The sequence below is a fragment of the Podarcis pityusensis genome (genome assembly GCF_964106645.2).
Source record: "Podarcis pityusensis genome assembly, chromosome: 6".
Taxonomy (NCBI): domain Eukaryota; kingdom Metazoa; phylum Chordata; class Lepidosauria; order Squamata; family Lacertidae; genus Podarcis; species Podarcis pityusensis.
The window spans coordinates 81,358,551-81,377,546 of NC_138030.1; the positions used below are offsets into that span (position 1 = coordinate 81,358,551).

General features: G+C 43.6%; 1 protein-coding gene across 4 annotated transcripts in view; it reads right to left on the bottom strand.

The window, feature by feature from the left end:
- Nucleotides 1-15,116, bottom strand: part of PTPRC (protein tyrosine phosphatase receptor type C) — a 79,127-nt gene extending 64,011 nt beyond the window's left edge. For 3 of the 4 annotated variants that reach the window (XM_081010759.1, XM_081010758.1, XM_081010757.1), the window contains exons 1-2: nucleotides 14,979-15,115; nucleotides 14,774-14,892 (exon numbers count right to left, since the gene is read on the bottom strand). In XM_081010759.1, the coding sequence (XP_080866885.1) occupies nucleotides 14,774-14,837 (64 nt within the window). In that variant the 5' untranslated portion in view covers nucleotides 14,838-14,892; nucleotides 14,979-15,115. Of the gene's footprint in view, nucleotides 1-14,773; nucleotides 14,893-14,978 lie in introns of all 4 variants that reach the window. The other variant, XM_081010756.1, reaches the window with a different exon arrangement.
- Nucleotides 15,117-18,996: the final 3,880 nt, after the last annotated feature.

The following is an 18,996-nucleotide window of genomic DNA, read 5'->3' on the forward strand; positions in this document are numbered from 1 at the left end:
GATGTTAGTCTGTTTTTTTTTTCTTTCCCCTCCACCATTTGTCAAATAAAGCATATTTCAAAGGCGATTTAAAAAATTGCTCTGCAGAATCTATCTTTTTGTGAGAGGTTTTTTTTTTGGTTTTTTATTTTTTGAAAAAGAGAAGAATTCATGCCCCCTACATACAATAAAAGATATGGCTGACGCTAATAACTTTCTCTGTAGAGTTGTGAATGAGGAGCAAAAGGATTATAAGTCTTTGAATCTACAAAATAGAAGCCAAGCAAGCATTCCAACCGAGGACATGTTGACACAGAGGGAATAATGGCAACCACAGAACACTGAAAGAGGGAATTATCAAAAGGAAAGCTAGAAAATAGCTCCTTTTTCAGTATAACATTATGTACATTGTGGACTGGTCTGAAACACTCACAGCTAGTTTTTTTTATATTAAAAAAAAAATCCTGATACCCGGGGCTGCAATTGGCTTTTATTTCAAAGACTGGAGGAAATGTCTGAAAATAGATAAATGGTTTAGCAGTTCTTGAAAGACCAGCAAGCATGACCTGTTTGCAAGGGTTCTGTTTTATTGATATATGCAGTTGGAACTCAGCAGACGGCACCTCTCGCTAGAAATTTATTATCCAGCTGTGCTTTCCCATTTGTATCTTATGACAGCCTTTTCTCTTGGACTCAGAAAACCCCTTTAAAGTTAATAAACAGGATGATTTTTTAAAATGATATGGAAATCTGCGAGAGACACAGGAAATCTGTCTGCATCTCCCCAACGCCACACTGCCCTCCTCCACATTTGCAAACAGTGTTGGTTTTTTCCTGGGGGGACGCAGGGGTACGCATACCCCTAAACATTTTGTTAATCTTTGTACTTTTATTCATTTACTGTATTTATTTTTCCCAATTTGAAATATAAAATGGTGGGGTTTTTTATTGACTTAAGAAAATTATACAGACAGCAAAACAAAGAAGCCTAAATTAACATTGCCTTCTACCAATAAGAAATAATAATAACTATTACAATAATGAAAATACTAAAAATACATTCACTTTCCCTTTTGAACTTCTATTCAGGTTACAATAAATTACTATTCAATAAGAATCTATTATATCCTTTGCTGTCCCATATATTATTTTATTTCCCAAATTCAACCTAACCCTCCCCTCCTCTTGAGTCAAATGACAGTACCCCTAAACATTTTTAAAGAAAAAAAGCACTAGTTGCAAATATAAAATTCCTAAAGTCAGAAAGGGCGGCTTTCCCATCATTTAATATCTGTATCTATATAGATATATACACATATACACACACCTTCTAGCAATTCCATATTTTGCTATTCCTGAGTTTTGCACCACTGCACAAAGACGTGTGACTTTGGCATTGAAATTTGTATATTAAAAAAGAAGACAAAGTTCCAGCTATATGCTATTCCCCTTATTTAAGGGAAGCAAAATGGCTGAAAGTCAAATAATTCTGCTGCACACCAGAGGCAAATGCAGTAAATGCAGCTCTTACCACCATAAACCCTGACAATGGTGGAGATAAGAATGGCATTTGGTTTACTCCTTGTGATGTCATCAGGTGGTTAAGTCTGTAATCCTGTGCCCATGTACATGGGAGTAAACCCCATTGAACTGAATGGGACTCACTGGTTGAGTAGGCATGTGGAGGATTCTGCTGTAATAAAAAATGGGTGTTGGAAGTGCAAAACTTAAGCAGTGTCTACTACTTGTATATATTCTGTTCAAGTGTGTGTGTATGCGCGCGCATGTTAACCATAAGATGGAAGGGTATTGGTTCCAATTTCATCTCAGCCATTGGGTTCAAAGCAAGCCGTTAGGTTTCAAAGTCCTATGTTACATCCTCAGCCACTGCTATACAATGTAGGACTAGAGAATAGTGGTATAAGGATTGGTGTAAGCATCGCCATAAGATAATAATTTGAGACAAATTGTATTTGGTGTCAAGCAGGACTTCCTAAGTCCCCACTCCAGGACCTGCTTTCAGTGCCAGGGAACTAGAACAATACAGCAAATCTCTGTATCTCATAGGGAAGAGCTTTTTGATCATAAATCACTGTTTCCAGAAAGATTTGACCATCTGACCCAACACTTATTTTTCTAAACGTGGATTTTGGGACTTAAACTCACAGCATGGCAACAGACATTTCAGCCTGTGCACCACAACCAAGTTAAAGGAGGGTGCCACCAGGGAAGGAGCCAGACCACCAAGGAAACCTTTTAACATCACTAGACTAGAGCAGGTATCATGCAGGGCCCCACAAATTCTAGAGGAACTGAAAGCCAGCCATTGACTCTAGGGGTTAGTCAGGCTCAGCCAACAGCAGCCAATGAAGTGGCATGGATGCAGCCCAGTTGCTTTCCAAGACACTGGGTTGCTGGAGCTTACCAAGAGGGCATGGGGAGGGGCAAGGAAGGTGATGGACTCTCCTTCATTGGAGGTTTTTAGGCAGAGGTGGGATGGCCACCTGTCATGGATGCTTTTGTTGAGATTCCTGCATTGGACTAGATGAGCCTCAGGGTCTCTTCCAGCTCTACAATTCTGTTATTCTATGAGGAGCTTTGCCCAGTGCAGTGCATGTCAGCTGAGCCAATCCAATGCTCCTGCTTTCAGCTTTCTCTCTTCATGCTCCACAGAGGCAAAGTGTTGGGTATCTCAGTAATGCACCTATGGATCAGGAGGTGAGATACCAAGAGCAGAGGTGGCAGCAGTGTGTTAGTTACAACGGCTCCCCTCTAGTGCCTGATGCTGAATTGCATTACAATATACACCCTGACAGGGACGCAGGTGGCACTGTGGGTTAAACCAGAGAGCCTAGGAATTGTTGATCAGAAGGTTGGCTGTTCAAATCCCCGCGACGGTGTGAGCTCCCGTTGCTCGGTCCCAGCTCCTGCCAACCTAGCAGTTCGAAATCACATCAAAATACAAGTAGATAAATAGGTATCGCTCCGGCGGGAAGGTAAACGGTGTTTCCGTGCACTGATCTGGTTCGCCAGAAGCAGCTTAGTCATGGTGGTCACATGCCCCGGAAACTGTATACCGGCTCCCTCAGCCAATAAAGCGAGATGAGCGCCGCAACCCCAGAGTCGGCCACGACTGGACCTAATGGTCAGGGGTCCCTTTACCTTTACCTTTACTCCCCTCTAGTGCCTGATGCTGAATTGCATTACAATACATACCCCGACACCATTTTGAAAGATCACTTTCTTCCTTCTGCTTTTGAAAAATACATTATTTTGGTGGAATCTGCTAGAAATATTTGTCAGAACTACATTCCTGGTCACTATTAGTGGCTATATTTGTGGCCCTCTGATCATGAGGTCCTGTTTTGCTGTATTTGTGGCCCTCAGATTATGCTTGATGTCTGTTTTACTCAGCAACCTGAACAATGAAGTTTCTCTCCCACTATTTCCTGTGGGACAAATGGCCTCATCTTCTCCCTGACATAGCTCTTGTTCTCTGGTTCTCTTTTCCCCTTATTCTCTCTTGTTCTCTCTCTCTCACACACACACACACACACACTTTACAGAAACTAGGTATGATATATAAATATTATTGCAGCAGGCTCTATAGCTGCTTCAATAGTTCTCAAGTATGCAAGCCATGAAACACAGCAAAGGGGAAGGAAATTATGCTCGACTTCCGTTTCTTCACACCCACTGCTCTTGCATCCCCCTTACCAAGGTGGCTCAAAGGAGTCTTCATTCTTTTACTGTAAACGTTCAAAAGTTCAGATCCTGCTTTTCGGCTTTCCGTTGGCATCTGAGTGGCCATTGTGAGAACTGGCTTTCAGACTAAATGGGTTCTTGGACCGACCCAGCAGACTCATACCATATTCTTATTTGAGGCCATGCTCTACTCCACCTTCCCCCTATTTACCCTCAAGTGTTTCCCCTTCCCACCCTGTGTGACAACTAAGCTCGCTTTTCACCTACCCAACCCCATTTCCGAAGCCTCTTCTCTCGTCTATTCTACAGCCATGTTTTCGCTTTCTTTCCCCCCCCCTTTTTAATAATAATTTCTATTAAGTTTTCCATTTTAACAATCCAATCAAATCACATTAAATATTCCAAATTATACAAATATATATCATAAAGGCCAAAAATTTTGCCAAATTATAAAATTTTTGTTGGGGGTTTCCATGTTTCAGGTTCAGTGGGGTCCAATCATCTCATATTTCTACTGCTTTGAGTGTCCACTAGTCCCTTCTTTAAATCTTCTTTGTTATTATCCTGCCATGTTTTCGCTTTCAAGCCCGTGCCCATGCCTTCGACTCACCTTCCACACAAACCACCCTCATGGAAACCTACATGTTCCTCCTCTCACAGATTGCAACTGCTAAGCAACCGTTTCACCTTCTGTCCAGTTGTCAAGCCACCATCCCCTCCTGTTCTTCAGATCCTTTTGTGCCCCTGGTTTCCCTCTTCAACCCCCATCCCAGTGCCTCCTGCTCCCTCTTCCACAACCCCCTTTGCACTCACATTTTCACCTTCGCTCCTTCCCTCCCCCTCTGCCTGCTTTCAGCTGTCCCTTGTGCACAGACCACCTGGTTTCCATGCCTTTTCAGCTCTACTATTCTTCAGCCCCCTTTGCACACACACACACGACAGACAGACACACACACACACAACCCATGCTGATGTATGCAACATCATTTAAGATGAATAGACTCTTGAGAGAAAGCATGGCAGTTGGCTTGTTCAGTTAGAGAAGGTGGAGTTCAATTAATGGACATGGTGCACGTATGTGTGCTTGGTTAACAAAACATCTCTTCTAAATTACTACTGAATCTAGAACTTCAGGTTGAAGACAAAACATGGTAACAGGAATTAAATACATTCTGGGAAGGCACTATGGACTATTTGAGGGCTCTTATCTCTCACACATGAGGCAGCTGAAGAACGAAAGGGAAAAGTTTCAAACAGTCATTTCAGTGTGCCCCCTTTCTTGCTGTACTCAAACAAGAACAGAAGTGTGAATAAAGTGAGAAGAGAGTAATACTGAGACAAAAATTGTGGCTTTAAACACCTTAAAGGTTTGAGATAAGCAGGGGTGGAGAGACAGCGAGGAATTGTTTTTAAAAAAAACAAAACACAAACCAGTTTTAACAAGGAGAAAAGCAGATATGGGTACAATGGGACTGGCAAACGATCAGTGTGTATCTGGTGTATGTGTGTGAGTGCGAGTGTGTGTACCTGAGGTATCTCACCTCCTCAATTAACTCCCTTTCCTCCATCTACACAGTGCATAGAGCTCTATGGCTGCTTCAATAGTTCTCAAGTATGCAGGCTTTCCCCAGTTCCCCTCTCACTGTATTTGGCAATTGTCGCTTCTTCCCATGTGAGCCCCTGCTCATTCTCTGCTCCAGCCTCTGACATTGTTTCAAATCACCACTTTTAAAACAGTAATTCATTTATAGTAGTAATTATTATAAATGTTTTCACCCGCCCTGTTTAACCCACCCAAGAAAGCAAAATAGAAGGAAAGAACACAGGGCAGAATAAGTTCAGAGAGTGAGCAACTAATCTTGATTGCATTTGATTCACTTTAATTTCCAAAAAGAATTGTGGATTGACAATAAATCTCTGGCACGACCTGAAATATCTTTGATGAGGCCCAGGGAGATGTAGAATTTGTTTTACTTTCATTCAAGGATTCTGGAGATATTATCCACATTTACGCATGGATTTGGGGTGTTCTAGTACCCCGAAGTCCAGCCCAGAATGACCTCCACCAGCTTATACTGTATTTTTCTTCAATCTTCATGGTGAATTAGTGAGTGGTGCTTGGCTCCACGAAAAAAGGAAACTTTTTGCTCCCCACATAAGGGAATGTGGCACATTATTTACATAACGAAAGAAACTGGTCTGACCATGGTGTAAATTCCTCCCCTTCTGGGGACTTTAATCTTAACAGGTATAAATTCGGAGAGGTGGATGGGATTAGTTGATGCATTAAAAAAAGAAAGAGAGAGGGGTTCACGAGTCTTAGCAGAACATACAAAAAGCCCTGCTGGATCAAGCCAAGGACAGATCTGGCCTAGCATCCGGTTCCCACAATGCCAAGAAGACACTTCCGAGAAGCCAGTAAGCAGGACCTCCGTGCAGAACCTCTTTCCCTACTCCTGATTCTTGGCAGCAGAGTCTTAGACAGAGGCTTGCTGCTTTGGACAGTGGAAGAAGAATGTAGTTATCATGACCAGTGGCCATTGAAAGCCTTATCGTCCATGAAATTTGTCCAATCCTTGTTTAAAGCTAAAGTTGGTGGTCAGTGCTACATCTTGGACTCCACAGTGTGAAGAACAGGCACAGCCTCACTGGGGCACCTCAACCATAACAACACTCTATCTGTGCAGCACCCACAAGATTCTGCAACTGTGTAGCATTTTCCTTCTTTTTTTAAGGGGTTAACGGGTCTCAGCAGAATAAGCCTCTTTGTGTAATATGCTGACAATACTGCTCCCAAATGACATTATCTCTGACCATTATGTCTGCAAATCACTTGTACAGTGGTACCTCGGGTTAAGTACTTAATTCGTTCCGGAGGTCCGTTCTTAACCTGAAACTGTTCTTAACCTGAAGCACCACTTTAGCTAATGGGGCCTCCTGCTGCTGCCGCACCGCCGGAGCACGATTTCTGTTCTCATCCTGAAGCAAAGTTCTTAACCTGAAGCACTATTTCTGGGTTAGTGGAGTCTGTAACCTGAAGCGTATGTAACGTGAGGTACCACTGTACATGACCAACCCTTCAGTTATGCAAAAGCCACATTCCCACAACCAAAGGCAATGCGACAAGACATCTACTGAACAAAACAAATTGGTGATCTGCTCAACGAAAGGTTATCTACTTAACTAAGTAAACAGGATGCGGAACATCCTTTATTATATAATGAACATGTCTAAATGTTAAAGAAATGAACAGCGCAGAAACAATGTATACGTTCCCGGGGCAGGGTGGGGCAGGGAAGGGACATGAACAATTTTACTTTCATATACGGGACTGGACAAATTGGGAGGTTCGGGAAGGAATCCAGACTACACACAGGATGATGAAGTATGGATTTGCTCATCACTAATTGTGCATAGTTAAGCGGCTACTAAAACCGGTGGATGGGCATGGAGGATGGTGAATGATCTAGCATTGTAGCTCGATGCCTGCCTCTCTTCCCCAAACTTTCTGTTCATTTCCCCCTCACAGCTCTTCCCGCCACACACACACACACACACACACACACACACACACACACCCCTCCATAGTCCTAACTCTTTCATCTATTCAAGGCACATCTTCTCAAACCTCACCTTCTGGATGCAGCTTCTAGAGCTGCGAACATGCTGGGTCCACCTTGCCACTTTTGGGAGAGGGTTACAATGATAGACCACACAGTGGCCAGGAAGCCTTCATTCTCCCCTCCCAACTGCCTGGAGCAATCAAAATCAAGAGAGAGAGAGAGAGAGCGCAAAGGAAGGAGGAGAGTACAGAAACAAGAGAATGCCACGAATTCACACTTGGTTCCTACTTAGGATTGCAGCCTACATCAGGGAGATTCCTTAAGGGATCACCAAAGTGTTTGCGAAGGTAGGCATGCTTTTGGTGTTACTTTCCATCTTTGGAAACAGTTGTGTCAAGCCCTTTTCTAAAAATAAAACCAATTTTCCACAGCACCTTTGTATATTTTCCTTGTGGCTTTGTCAGGAAGAGAAAGTGAGGTAGCTGTGTTTGCCTTCTCCACTTCTGCCATATTTGTTGGGTTTGGATCACAGCGTGGAGAGACAGAAATGCAATTGGACAAGGTGAAATGACTCAGTGAAGGGCACAATACTTCTTTATCTCCCTTCCCTTCCCCTGCATCACCTCTGCCACCCTAAGCACACAGAGCTTTGTGTGCTGTGTAGATGGAGGAAAGAGAGTTAATTGAGGAAGTGAGATACCTCTGTAGGCCTCACTCGCGCACATACACAGATACACACTGATCATGTGCCAGTCCTATTGTGCTAAACCTGAAGCATATCAAAGTGTTTGAAGTGAGGTGCTGGCTGATATAGCTGTATGTATACCAGCCCCTCCACGTGTCCCTATTTTCCAGGAACAGTCCTAGATTTTTAGGAGCCATCCCAGTTTCTCATTTGATCCCAGAATGTCCTTTGATCCCTTAGGGTGTCTCTATTTCCATCGGAGAAATGTTAGAGGGGATGGAGTCATGCGATCCCCCGAGCCAAGGAGATAAGTAACTATACAACCTTTAGAAGACATCTGAAGGCAGCCCTGTATTGGGCCTTTTTTAAGGTTTAAGGTTTTATTATGTTTTTATATATGTTGGAAGCTGCCCACAGTGCCTGGGGCAACCCAGTCAGATGGGTGAGGTATAAGCAACAAAATTGTTATTATTATGGAATAGGAGGTCCCTGTGTTCATCGGTGAAATGCTGGAGAGTATGATATACATGGTGGTAAACGTAAAGGGACCCTTGACCATTAGGTCCAGTCATGACCGACTTTGGGGTTGTGGTGCTCATCTCGCTTTATTGGCCGAGGGAGCCAGCGTACAGCTTCCGGGTCATGTGGCCAGCATGACTAAGCTGCTTCTGGCGAACCAGAGCAGCGCACAGAAACGCCGTTTACCTTCCCACCGGAGCGGTACCTATTTATCTACTTGCACTTTGACGTGCTTTCAAACTGCTAGGTGAACAGAAGCAGGGACCGAGCAACGGGAGCTCACCCCGGGGATTCGAACCACCGACCTTCTGATCGGCAAGTCCTAGGCTCTGTGGTTTAACCCACAGCGTCACCCACGTGTTTGCAAATGTCCTCTTGATATACTCCACCCTAATTTGTTGGCAGAGTTGTTGGCAGCACCCTTTCACCAAAGCTCTCCAAGGAGAGGAGGAATTCTCCAACAGCTTATTCCCCCCCACCTTTCTTCTTCCTTTTCTGCTGCTTCAATTGGCAACAGCGGCGCCATTTTGGGCGGCCTAGTCTACCATTGTGCATTTTTCCCAAGGCCCCTGATCTCACGTCGCTCTGAGGCTTGGTGAGGGGTGGTGAGGTGGGAAATGGCAGCTGCCACAAAACAAATGGTGGAGAATACCTCGAGAAAATTGGCAGATGGAAGCGTAGAAGTATCTCTTTTTCTTCTATTTCTACTTTTCTGCTTTTTCTTCTTATTTAGTTTTTGATATTTTTAATTAATGTTCAATAATATTACTTGTACGTATGATATGAATGGCATGATATGAAGGTACAGAGAGAAGACTGATAGAAGAGATCTGTGTGAGAGACAAAATAGAGTGGTATTTCCCACGGTATGAGGCTGAGAAAGATGGAAGCTGTCCCAGGTGGGAGCTGGGAAGGTGGGGATCTCCGTGAATTGAAGATTAAGATAGGAGGTTGATAGAATACAAAATTGTGTGTTTGTGTAGGTGTGTTTCTTTTTTTTCTTTCCCTGCCCCACTCTCTCTTCGTTTTATTATTTTCCTCTCTTTAGATATTAGCTTTGTTTGGGTTTTTATTGTATTATATGTTGGAAACCTTTAATAAAATTGAGTTTAAAAAGAAAATACCTAAAGAAAATACTGCAAAACGGACTTCTTTTTTCTAGTTGGGGAAGTGGGGGGAGGGAGATAAATCTCAGAATTTTTCTCAGGGCAGAGTAGGGGGTGGGTTGAGCTCAACACTAATATATGATTTAGCTAAGTAATTTAGCCTGCAGTCCTAACCCCTCTTCTCTGGATGAGCTTCTACAGAATTCAGTAGGCCAATCCTCTGAGTAGACCTGGTTAGCATTGAGCTGTCCATCTGCAATCCTATGCACACTGGGCTGGGGATAAGCCCTTATGAGCGCTGTGGTGTTTACTTCTGAGTAAACACACATAGGGTTCTGCTGTGCCAATAATTTCACACACAAGCCTCTTTTACATGAAGCTGTCTGACTGCCTGGGAAGAGGTACGAAGGGCATTATTTTTAGAGAATAAAACACACACACAGTCCCTGAAAAAAAGGCAGGTTGACCTGCTTAAGAACAAGCACACTAGGTAAAAATATCCCCTTCAAAAAAGGACTGGTAACAAAGGGGGAAAGTTACCTTCTTATCTGCTTCACAGTTGTGAAATAATGTAATGCTCTTTCAGCGCCGCAACATTTCCTAAATCTTGGTAACTCTTAGGATTTCTATAGCAACAATTAGTTAGGATAGCACATGCCCCAGGCATCTACCTCATGCAGGCAAAGGAGATGAAAATCTGTCTTTTGAAGAAAACTATTGTCGCACACTCTCCCTTCCAGCCCCCTTCTATGCCTTCTCTGTTAGACATTGCATAAAGTAACAAAAGAGGTGAGTTGCCGAGACAGAACCTAGCCTACTCTTTCTAAAGAAAGGAGAACAGCAGGCAACTGTAGGAAGTCAGTTATAAAAATGAAGAACAGCCACACAAAAATTCACAAGAAAAGAATCCTGTTCTTTAGCAGCTTGGTGTGTTTTTTTATCATATGCAAGAGTTACCTACCATTTGCCTCTATTTATTGCTCTTTTAATTTTTTTAAAAAGGGAGGAAATGTATGCGCATAAATCGAAGTGAGCTCCCTAACTGAGAATGGGCATCCTAAGTCTGAACTTCCATTTTGCATAAATGCTCAGAAGAATAAATACCGAGTATGAAAACGGTGACAAACCATTCCCCCCCCCCCCACACATTTGGTCTTTACACTATTGGGGATTTAAAAAATAAAATAAAAATGAGAACCTTTGTTTTAAATGGATGCTGGTTCAGAGACCGCTGTAAGATTTGACGGAGACGCAACATTTTAAAACCCGGAAAATCTAAAACATAATGCGAGTGACAGCTTCGGAAAGATAAAGCATTCTTTCTTCATTGATAAAGGGAAAGCTGATGCTCTGTATAGTCATGAGCACGAATGGCAGAACCTCTTTAGTGTCTGTATGTTTTTAATATGCATATGAAGCAAAAAAACACTAAATTCTACTGCGTTTGGCAGTAGCTGCTGGACAGAACTGGGCAAAGTCTTTTCCCCATAATGTTAACTTTGGGGGCAGAGGGTAGACACGGACTTACTTACCGGGGAGAATCAATAAGCAGAAATGCCGTGCTTAACCCTTCCTCTCCCTTGCAAACTGCCTTTCCCCCCACAGCTAAGCTTCAAAACTGGAAGTGAACCACACTGGGGTGGGTGGGTGCGTGGGGGAAACCAGATTCAGGAAAACCAGCAGATTATTTGCATTCTGTGCCCACTCACTGTCACTTCCCTACAAGTTGCCTTCTTGAGTTTCATTATATTAGCAAAATGCAGAATCAGGCCCATGTGTACTAATTTCCACCATTGTAATCTCAGACTTAGATCTTATAGAATTAGTTTCTGGGCCCAATTCAAACTGCTGGTTTTGACCTATAAAGCCTTAGGTGGCTCAGGAACACGATACCTCAAGGATTGCCTCTTCCCATATGAAGCAAACCAGACCCTGTGATCATCATCTGAGGCCCTTCTTCATGTGCTGCCTCAGAGAGAGGTCCAGAGGGTGGCAACATGAGAACGGGCCTTTTCTGCAGTGACTCCCCATTTGCAGAATGCTTTCCCCAGGGAAGTTCAGCTGGCACCTTCATTATACAACTTTAGGCACCAGGCAAAAATGCTCCTCTTCAACCAGGCCTTGGGCTGATTAATATTCTACGTCTTTTTAATTGTGTTTGTGGGGGGGGGGGTGCTATTGGTTTGCTTTGTTTTTGCTCGTTTTTATTATGTAGTTCGTTTTGTATTTTTATGCTGCACACTGTTCTGAGGTCTTCGGATGAAGGGCGGTATACAAATTTAATAAATAATAATAATATTAATACATCTCTACTACTTCCCTGTCATATATTTTGTGGTAAGCTGTGCAGGTATTTCCTAAATATCGATATCTTTTGCCCCAGCAGAAATATCACAGTCCCTTCAGGTTAGTGGGGGGGGCAGGTGGCCTTCTAGATGTTGAGAGACTCTGAGGTCCAGCGCCGAGGGCCTTCTGGTGGTTCCCTCACTGCGATAAGTGAGGTTACAGGGAACCAAGCAGAGGGCCTTCTCGGTGGTGGCACCCACCCTGTGGAATGCCCTCCCATCAGATGTCAAGGGAATAAACAAATATCTGACTTTTAGAAGACATCTGAAGGCAGCCCTGTTTAGGGAAGTTTTAATGTTTGATGTTTTATCTGTTTTTAATCTGTTGGGAGCCGCCCAGAGTAACTGGGGAAACCCAGCCGGATGGGTGGGGTATAAATAACAAATGATGATGATGTCCCAGCCAACATGGTCAGTGATGCAGGGATGGTGGAAATTGTAGTCCAGCAACATCTGGACAACCATGAGTGGAAGAGAAAGCAATTTTGTCTCCCTTACTGGCCATTGGTTCACCAACTATGGAGGCTGAAGCATCCCCAAAGAATCACAACTCCACTGGGAGTTGACAACCCTGTTGTCAAGACTAAACTATGCACTCAGCAGCAACCCAGGTCTGGAAACCTGGGCTACCATTTTTCTGCTGCAAAGCAGAGCACCGTTTCCAGGGGAGACACTTAATACGTACTTCCCCCCCCCCCATTGCTTTCCTCTTGCAAGCCCATCCATCAGGTAGGCATCTCCGCAGCGAAAGTTCCCCAGTGCATGTTTATTTACTTCTTCTGAATCACCCTGAGGTATTTTTGCATGGAAGACCTTAACCATCCATTAATAAAGTGGGCAAAAGAGACTGTTACTTGAACCTTGCAAATCATGCCCACCCCCAACAGCTTTGCAGCAAAGAAGCAGTGCCCTGGGTTCCAGATCTCCGTTTACAAATAATTTGGTGCAGTGGAAAGGGACTAGGTAGCAAGTAATGTCGAGAGAGGTAGGGTGCATGGAGGAGCCCGAAAGGGGGGAAATAAGCAGCACAGGGAATATAAAGGGAGTGGGGGTTCTGTTTTGGAAAGGCACAAGGCGAAAGGTCATAAATGGAGAAAGAGGGTGCAAGACATGTCATTGACTACGAAGCTGATGATTGAATGAGGTTCCTTGAGCTCTGGGCAGCAGTACTGTTAGGACAGAGGTAGTCATAACTTAGTGGAAAAGCACATCGTTCGATCCACAGCATTTCTAGGTAGGAAGATGCTTTCCTGAAACACTGGATGGAGAACTGCTGTCAGTCAGTGTTCACCGTACAGCGGTACCTCGGAATAAGAAGTTAATTCGTTCTGGAGGTCCGTTCTTAACCTGAAACTGTTCTTAACCTGAAGCACCACTTTAGCTAATGGGGCTTCCCGCTGCTGCTGCACGGCCGCTGCACAATTTCTGTTCTCACCCTGAAGCAAAGTTCTTAACCCAAGGTACTATTTCTGGGTTAGCGGAATCTGTAACCTGAAGTGTCTGTAACCTGAAGCGCCTGTAACCCGAGGTACCACTGTACTGAGCTAGATGGATGAGTGTTTTGGCTTGGGATAAGGCAGCTTCCTATGGTCCTAAGTCCAGGGCCCCACTCAGCAGAATAAGCAGGAGTCATCCTCCCGCCCCAACCGGCACACACACAAATGCAGCGTGATTGCATTACCACCATCTGAAGCACACTGTCATCTAAAAAGGGGGGACATTAAAACAATTAAATCCAGGGCCTGAAATTACCTAACTGGACCACTGGCTCTGGGAATCTGTAATTATATCCAATATCGCACACCTACAATCTGATAGTATCAGTTGAACACATTAAAAAAGAAACTTCGATGCAGTAGAGCTTGAAATTTGAGGAACTGAATACAGGATCTGAGATCAGGGAGTGGCTCAGAAGTTAATGGAGAAGTCCATTTTAAAGGGGAGGAGAGACAAACCCAGCTGTAATGTCATTGCTTTAGAAAGTCTGAGAAAATGAAAAGAAAGTGTTTCCTTATGTAACGTTAAAATGCAATCCTGTTGAGTGGTATGTATTATTTGAAAGAAGTGACTTAGTGCTGCAATCCTAGGCATTCTTTATAAAGTTGTCCCAGTTCTAAACATTTTCAGACTAGAGTGCTAAACGCATCTATTTATTTTTTTAGATAAAAAACTATATATTGAGGCGGCACCTGGGTGCAAATCTCATTGAACTCAGTGGGATTTCTGAAATGTGAAGCATTTCAGAATTTGCATCATGGGGAATCCTTGTTCGCCATGTTCAAAAGGAGCGTTGCCTTGATTCATTGTGAATATTTTCACAACGCAGACAACCCAAACTCCAAATGAAGAGGGACACTTGGTATTACTACTTGCTAGACAACCCAAGATTCAGGATGGAAGGGAATCTGGCAATGAAAAACCAAACAGCGTGTTTGAGATTACCGTTGCGCAGGTTATCTTAAAGCAGCCATTTTCAAATAGCTAACTCCTAACAAACTATTTCTGTGTTGAATTGTTAACCCAAGTAACTGCAGAGGATTCTGTAGCCGTACTACAGGAGCTGTCAATAAGTGCTGGACAGACCTGAAGGTCTTGTCTCAATTACTCCATCTCAACTGAGTGTGGGCCAGAAACTTCTTCCTACCCAGTGGTAATGATGACTACGTCACCATTCAGATAAATTAGTTTGCTGTAACTGATATTCTTAAGATTCTGACACACCTCAATCATCGTAGGCGCTCAGACATATGAGATACACAGACCTAAGACGTTAGACCCAACCCTTAGATCTTGTCAAGATGGGTTTAGGATAGTTCTTTTAAATAAGTTTCCACGATAAGCAAAGTGAACAAACCAGTAGCTGCCACCTACCTGAGTCCTGTCCATCCACAACGAGGGCCAAGCCAAACGCCAAGAGTTTAAGCCACAAAAACATGGTTACATCCAGGGCTCATGTGTATCCTCACAAAACAGCATGTGTGTGTCAGTCTCTGGAAAGCAAAATAATGGTTATCGCCCTGTGCAAAATGACTTGCCAAGGTCCAAATCAAATGTAGAATAGGCTATGCGCACGTACATTGCAATGCGTCCTTATCATTCAGGGAGCAGCTTCCTCTGACACCCAGAGACTAAGCACACAAACACACTTCACAGCAAAGTGATGTCACAGACAATTTTTACCGACTTCTCTAAAACCACTCTTCCCTCTCTTTCTCTCTTGACTTCAGTTTCCAGGAAGTCAGAGGTTTTTCTGAAGCTGTTGCACTTGTTGTGACTTACTGGTCGAAAAGCAGATGCCGCCAGAATTTCTGAGGAACTGAGACGGGTTTCTCTGTCAAATGCTGAAAGAGTTAAAATGCTCGTGGCTGTGGAGAAAGTCCCACCCCTACAACGATGCCGGATAATGTTAAGAAAATTGCATGCCAGTATGCTTAACTGATGAGGCCACCGTTGATCACAGCTAATATCTCAAGTGTTTGTTGCTTTAAAACAGACCTGGAGAAGTCCCAGATGATGCAAAATGTTCTCCTTCTCCAAAAATGGCTTCACTTAAGGTTTGATCCATTGAAGTGTGAGTGTCACACCTGCACACAGAGGGATGGCCATCACAGTGTACTTCCTCCACCATGGAGGCCACTATGGGGATCGGAAGGTCCATGTGTATCTGCCATATCATGATACAACCTTCCCTCTGCCTAGGTACAAGTGTCTTATAGTGCAATCTTATATATGCATTTTGGCTGGTAGGCATGGAACTGTAGCCTTAAGCTTGAAACATGTGTACCCATCCTGAATTGGGAAGGCTGAATGGGGGTACAGAGAAGGCAAATATAGACCTCTCATCACCATAATGACCCATTAACCCAGCCTGCATGTAACACTAAGCCAAACTATGGCTCAAAGTGAAAAGGTAAAGGACCGCTGGACGGTTAAGTCCAGTCAAAGGTGACTATGGGGTTATGGCGCTCACCTCGCTTTCAGGATGAGGGAGCTGGTGTTTGTCCTCAGACAGTTTTCCGGGTCATCTGGCCAGCATGAGTAAACCGCTTCTGGCGCAACAGGACACCGTGACAGAAATCACAGCACATGGAAACACCGTTTACCTTCCCTCTGCAGTGGTACCTATTTATCTACTTGCACTGGTGTGCTTTTGAACTGCTAGGTTGGCAGGAGCTGGGGCAGAGCAACAGGAGCTCGCGCCGTCATGGGGATTTAAACAGCCAACCTTCCGATTGGCAAGCCCAAGACGCTCAGTGGTTTAGACCACAGCACCACCCGCGTCTAAACATGAATGAGCAGGTGTAACCAGAGCTACCCAGAGCGAAGCCAGCCCTAACCCTAAGAAAAAAATATTGACTAGTTTCTGGTTTGTTTGGAGTGAGACAAACAGTGAGTCTGGGTCCATGTATGTAATGCTAACCCAAAACGTGGCTGAGCTCTGAGAAGTTTGGCAGCAACAGACTGGTGAGGAATGAAGCAACTGATTTTCACACTTGCTTGCCCAAACCCTTGCTCATCCATGCTTAGCCACTAGGCCATCGAAATGTGGTGAAGGAATTTGAGGTTTAGTGCTTGTAAGCCACCTTGGGATTCATTTGAATGAAAAAGCATTAAACCAATCAAGTGTTTTCCCAAGAAGAAAATGCAGACATATGGTATTGTAAACGAGGTATAATCCAAACAGGAGGGTTTTTTGTGTGTGAAGCATCCTAGGAACATATGAAAATAAATTGATAGATTTCTGTCAGAAAGGCAAGGAAGGTGCCATTTGATTCAGAAAATTCTACAGAATCAGAATTTCAGTGGTAAAGGTAAAGGAACCCCTGACCATTAAGTTCAGTCATGGCCGACTCTGGGGTTGCAGCGCTCATCTCACTTTACTGGCTGAGGGAGCCGGCGTACAGCTTCCGGGTCATGTGGCTAGCATGACTAAGCCGCTTCTGGTGAACCAGAGCAGCCCACAGAAACACCGTTTACCTTCCCGCTGGAGCAGTACCTATTTAACTACTTGCACTTTGATGTGCTTTCGAACTGCTAGGTTGGCAGGAGCTGGAACTGAGCAACGGGAGCTCACTCCATCGCGGGGATTCAAAGCGCCGACCTTCTGATCAGCAAGTCCTAGGCTCTGTGGTTTAACACACAGCGCCCCCCGCGTCCCTTACCCTCTGTGGTAGATGTCACCAAATCAAACGGCACTTTTCTCACTTTTCTTCCAGACACCTCCCCACATCATGAGATTCTTACAGTGTTTAGCACACCCACAGCATTGAGTTGAGTCACAACCAGGGTTGCAAATCCAGGACAGTATATGCTTTGCAATCCTCATTTGGACAGCAAGTGCTAACTGTAGTTTGCAGGTTCAGAAGCAATTGCAAACTGTGGTTTGTGGATGGGATCCAACTAAGTTGTTGTTTGCATGACACAAGGTTCACTTCCACCATGGGACTGCCCTCTCTCCTTCCCCTGTGCCCCACCCCCTAAATCTCACTCCCAGTGCACATAGCCCACTTGGAGCTACACTGAATTCCACCCCATGGTTTGGGCCTTTGAAGCAATCCTTAACACCCACTTGGGGGTTGTGGGACCTGTAGAGGGAGTGGAACATCTCCCTGCTGACTTGAAATGGTGGAGTTTAGCTAGGGAAGAGCTACAGTGGTACCTCAGGTTACATACACTTCAGGTTACAGACTCCGCTAACCAGAAATAGTGCTTCAGGTTAAGAACTTTGCTTCAGGATGAGAACAGAAATCGTGCTCCAGCGGCGTGGCAGCAGCAGGAGGCCCCATTAGCTAAATGGCTAAAGTGGTGCTTCAGGTTAAGAACAGTTTCAGGTTAAGTCCGGACCTCTGGAACGAATTAAATACTTAACCCAAGGTACCACTGTATATGAAAAGTTATCCCTCACACTTGACAGAGTTGGCTCACCCACAGTTAGTTATGCATCCCTCACCAGGGTTCCCTACTGAGGATCTGTTGTGTTAAATTAAAGATGGCCCCGTTCATCCAGCCTTGTGTCTTGCTTTCGCATTTCCCTGTGTGGTTGTGATAGACACTTCCAGACTCCGCTTTTTGTTGGCTTTTCAACAATTCCTATGAATTTTTACTAGTTTATTCAGCCAACAAATTGTCCACACTGGCATGTTTGGTTGCAGTTATTCTATACGCATAGCAGCTTTATGAGTTTAGAGCATGTTGTTGATTTTCTAATCTGGAATTTTTCTTTCCTTTCCTTTTTTTTTTTTTTTTTTTGCACTCAAAGCATGTTCTTGTAAAAGTCACAGAAAGTAACTCAGGAAGGATGGAAACAAAACTTCAAACTCTCTGGAGTTCATCCTAAACCGATCACACTCTCCTGAACAAACCCTAAAGTTCTGTAAACCAAATTTATGGAAGTACCTTCCAAGCATCATTCGAGAGGGCAAGGCTGCTTTTCTATCCACACTTACTGGGCAGTAAATCCCAATGAACTGTATTCGTCAGTAGACATGTATAGGATCACACAATTAAATTATAGAATAGTGGGAAACTTCCCTCCCTCCCGCCTTCCTTGCCTCCAGTTGTCAGGTGCATCAGGAAAAGGTAGATTGCTCCTTGATGCTGTCAACTGTTCTGTTATGGACACATCTCCTGCATTTCTTCGGTGGATGTGTGTGAACAAGGTCACTACAAAAGATTACAAGCTTCCGCATACACACATTTCTTCAGCCGGTATATGTCCAGGCTGATTTGTTCCACCCAGAATGCTCTTTGTGGCTGCCTGGAAAGAAACCATACATTTTATATTTATATTTATATTTATTTATATTTATATTTATATTTATATTTATATTTATATTTATATTTATATTTATATTTATATATTTATATATTCATATATTTGTATATTAAATTTATTTATTTGGTTTTTCGGATTAAAAATTTATAGTCACATATCCAACATACAACATAAAAACAAGATTCCAAGGAATCTCTTGGACTTCCCTCCTCCCCTTTGTGGGTCCTATTGTTAATCAGTTCCGCCTGCATCTTTTATGACCATCCTAATCTTTCACCTCTCCATTGTGTCCAAAATTCATCCTTAAACTACAAGTGAT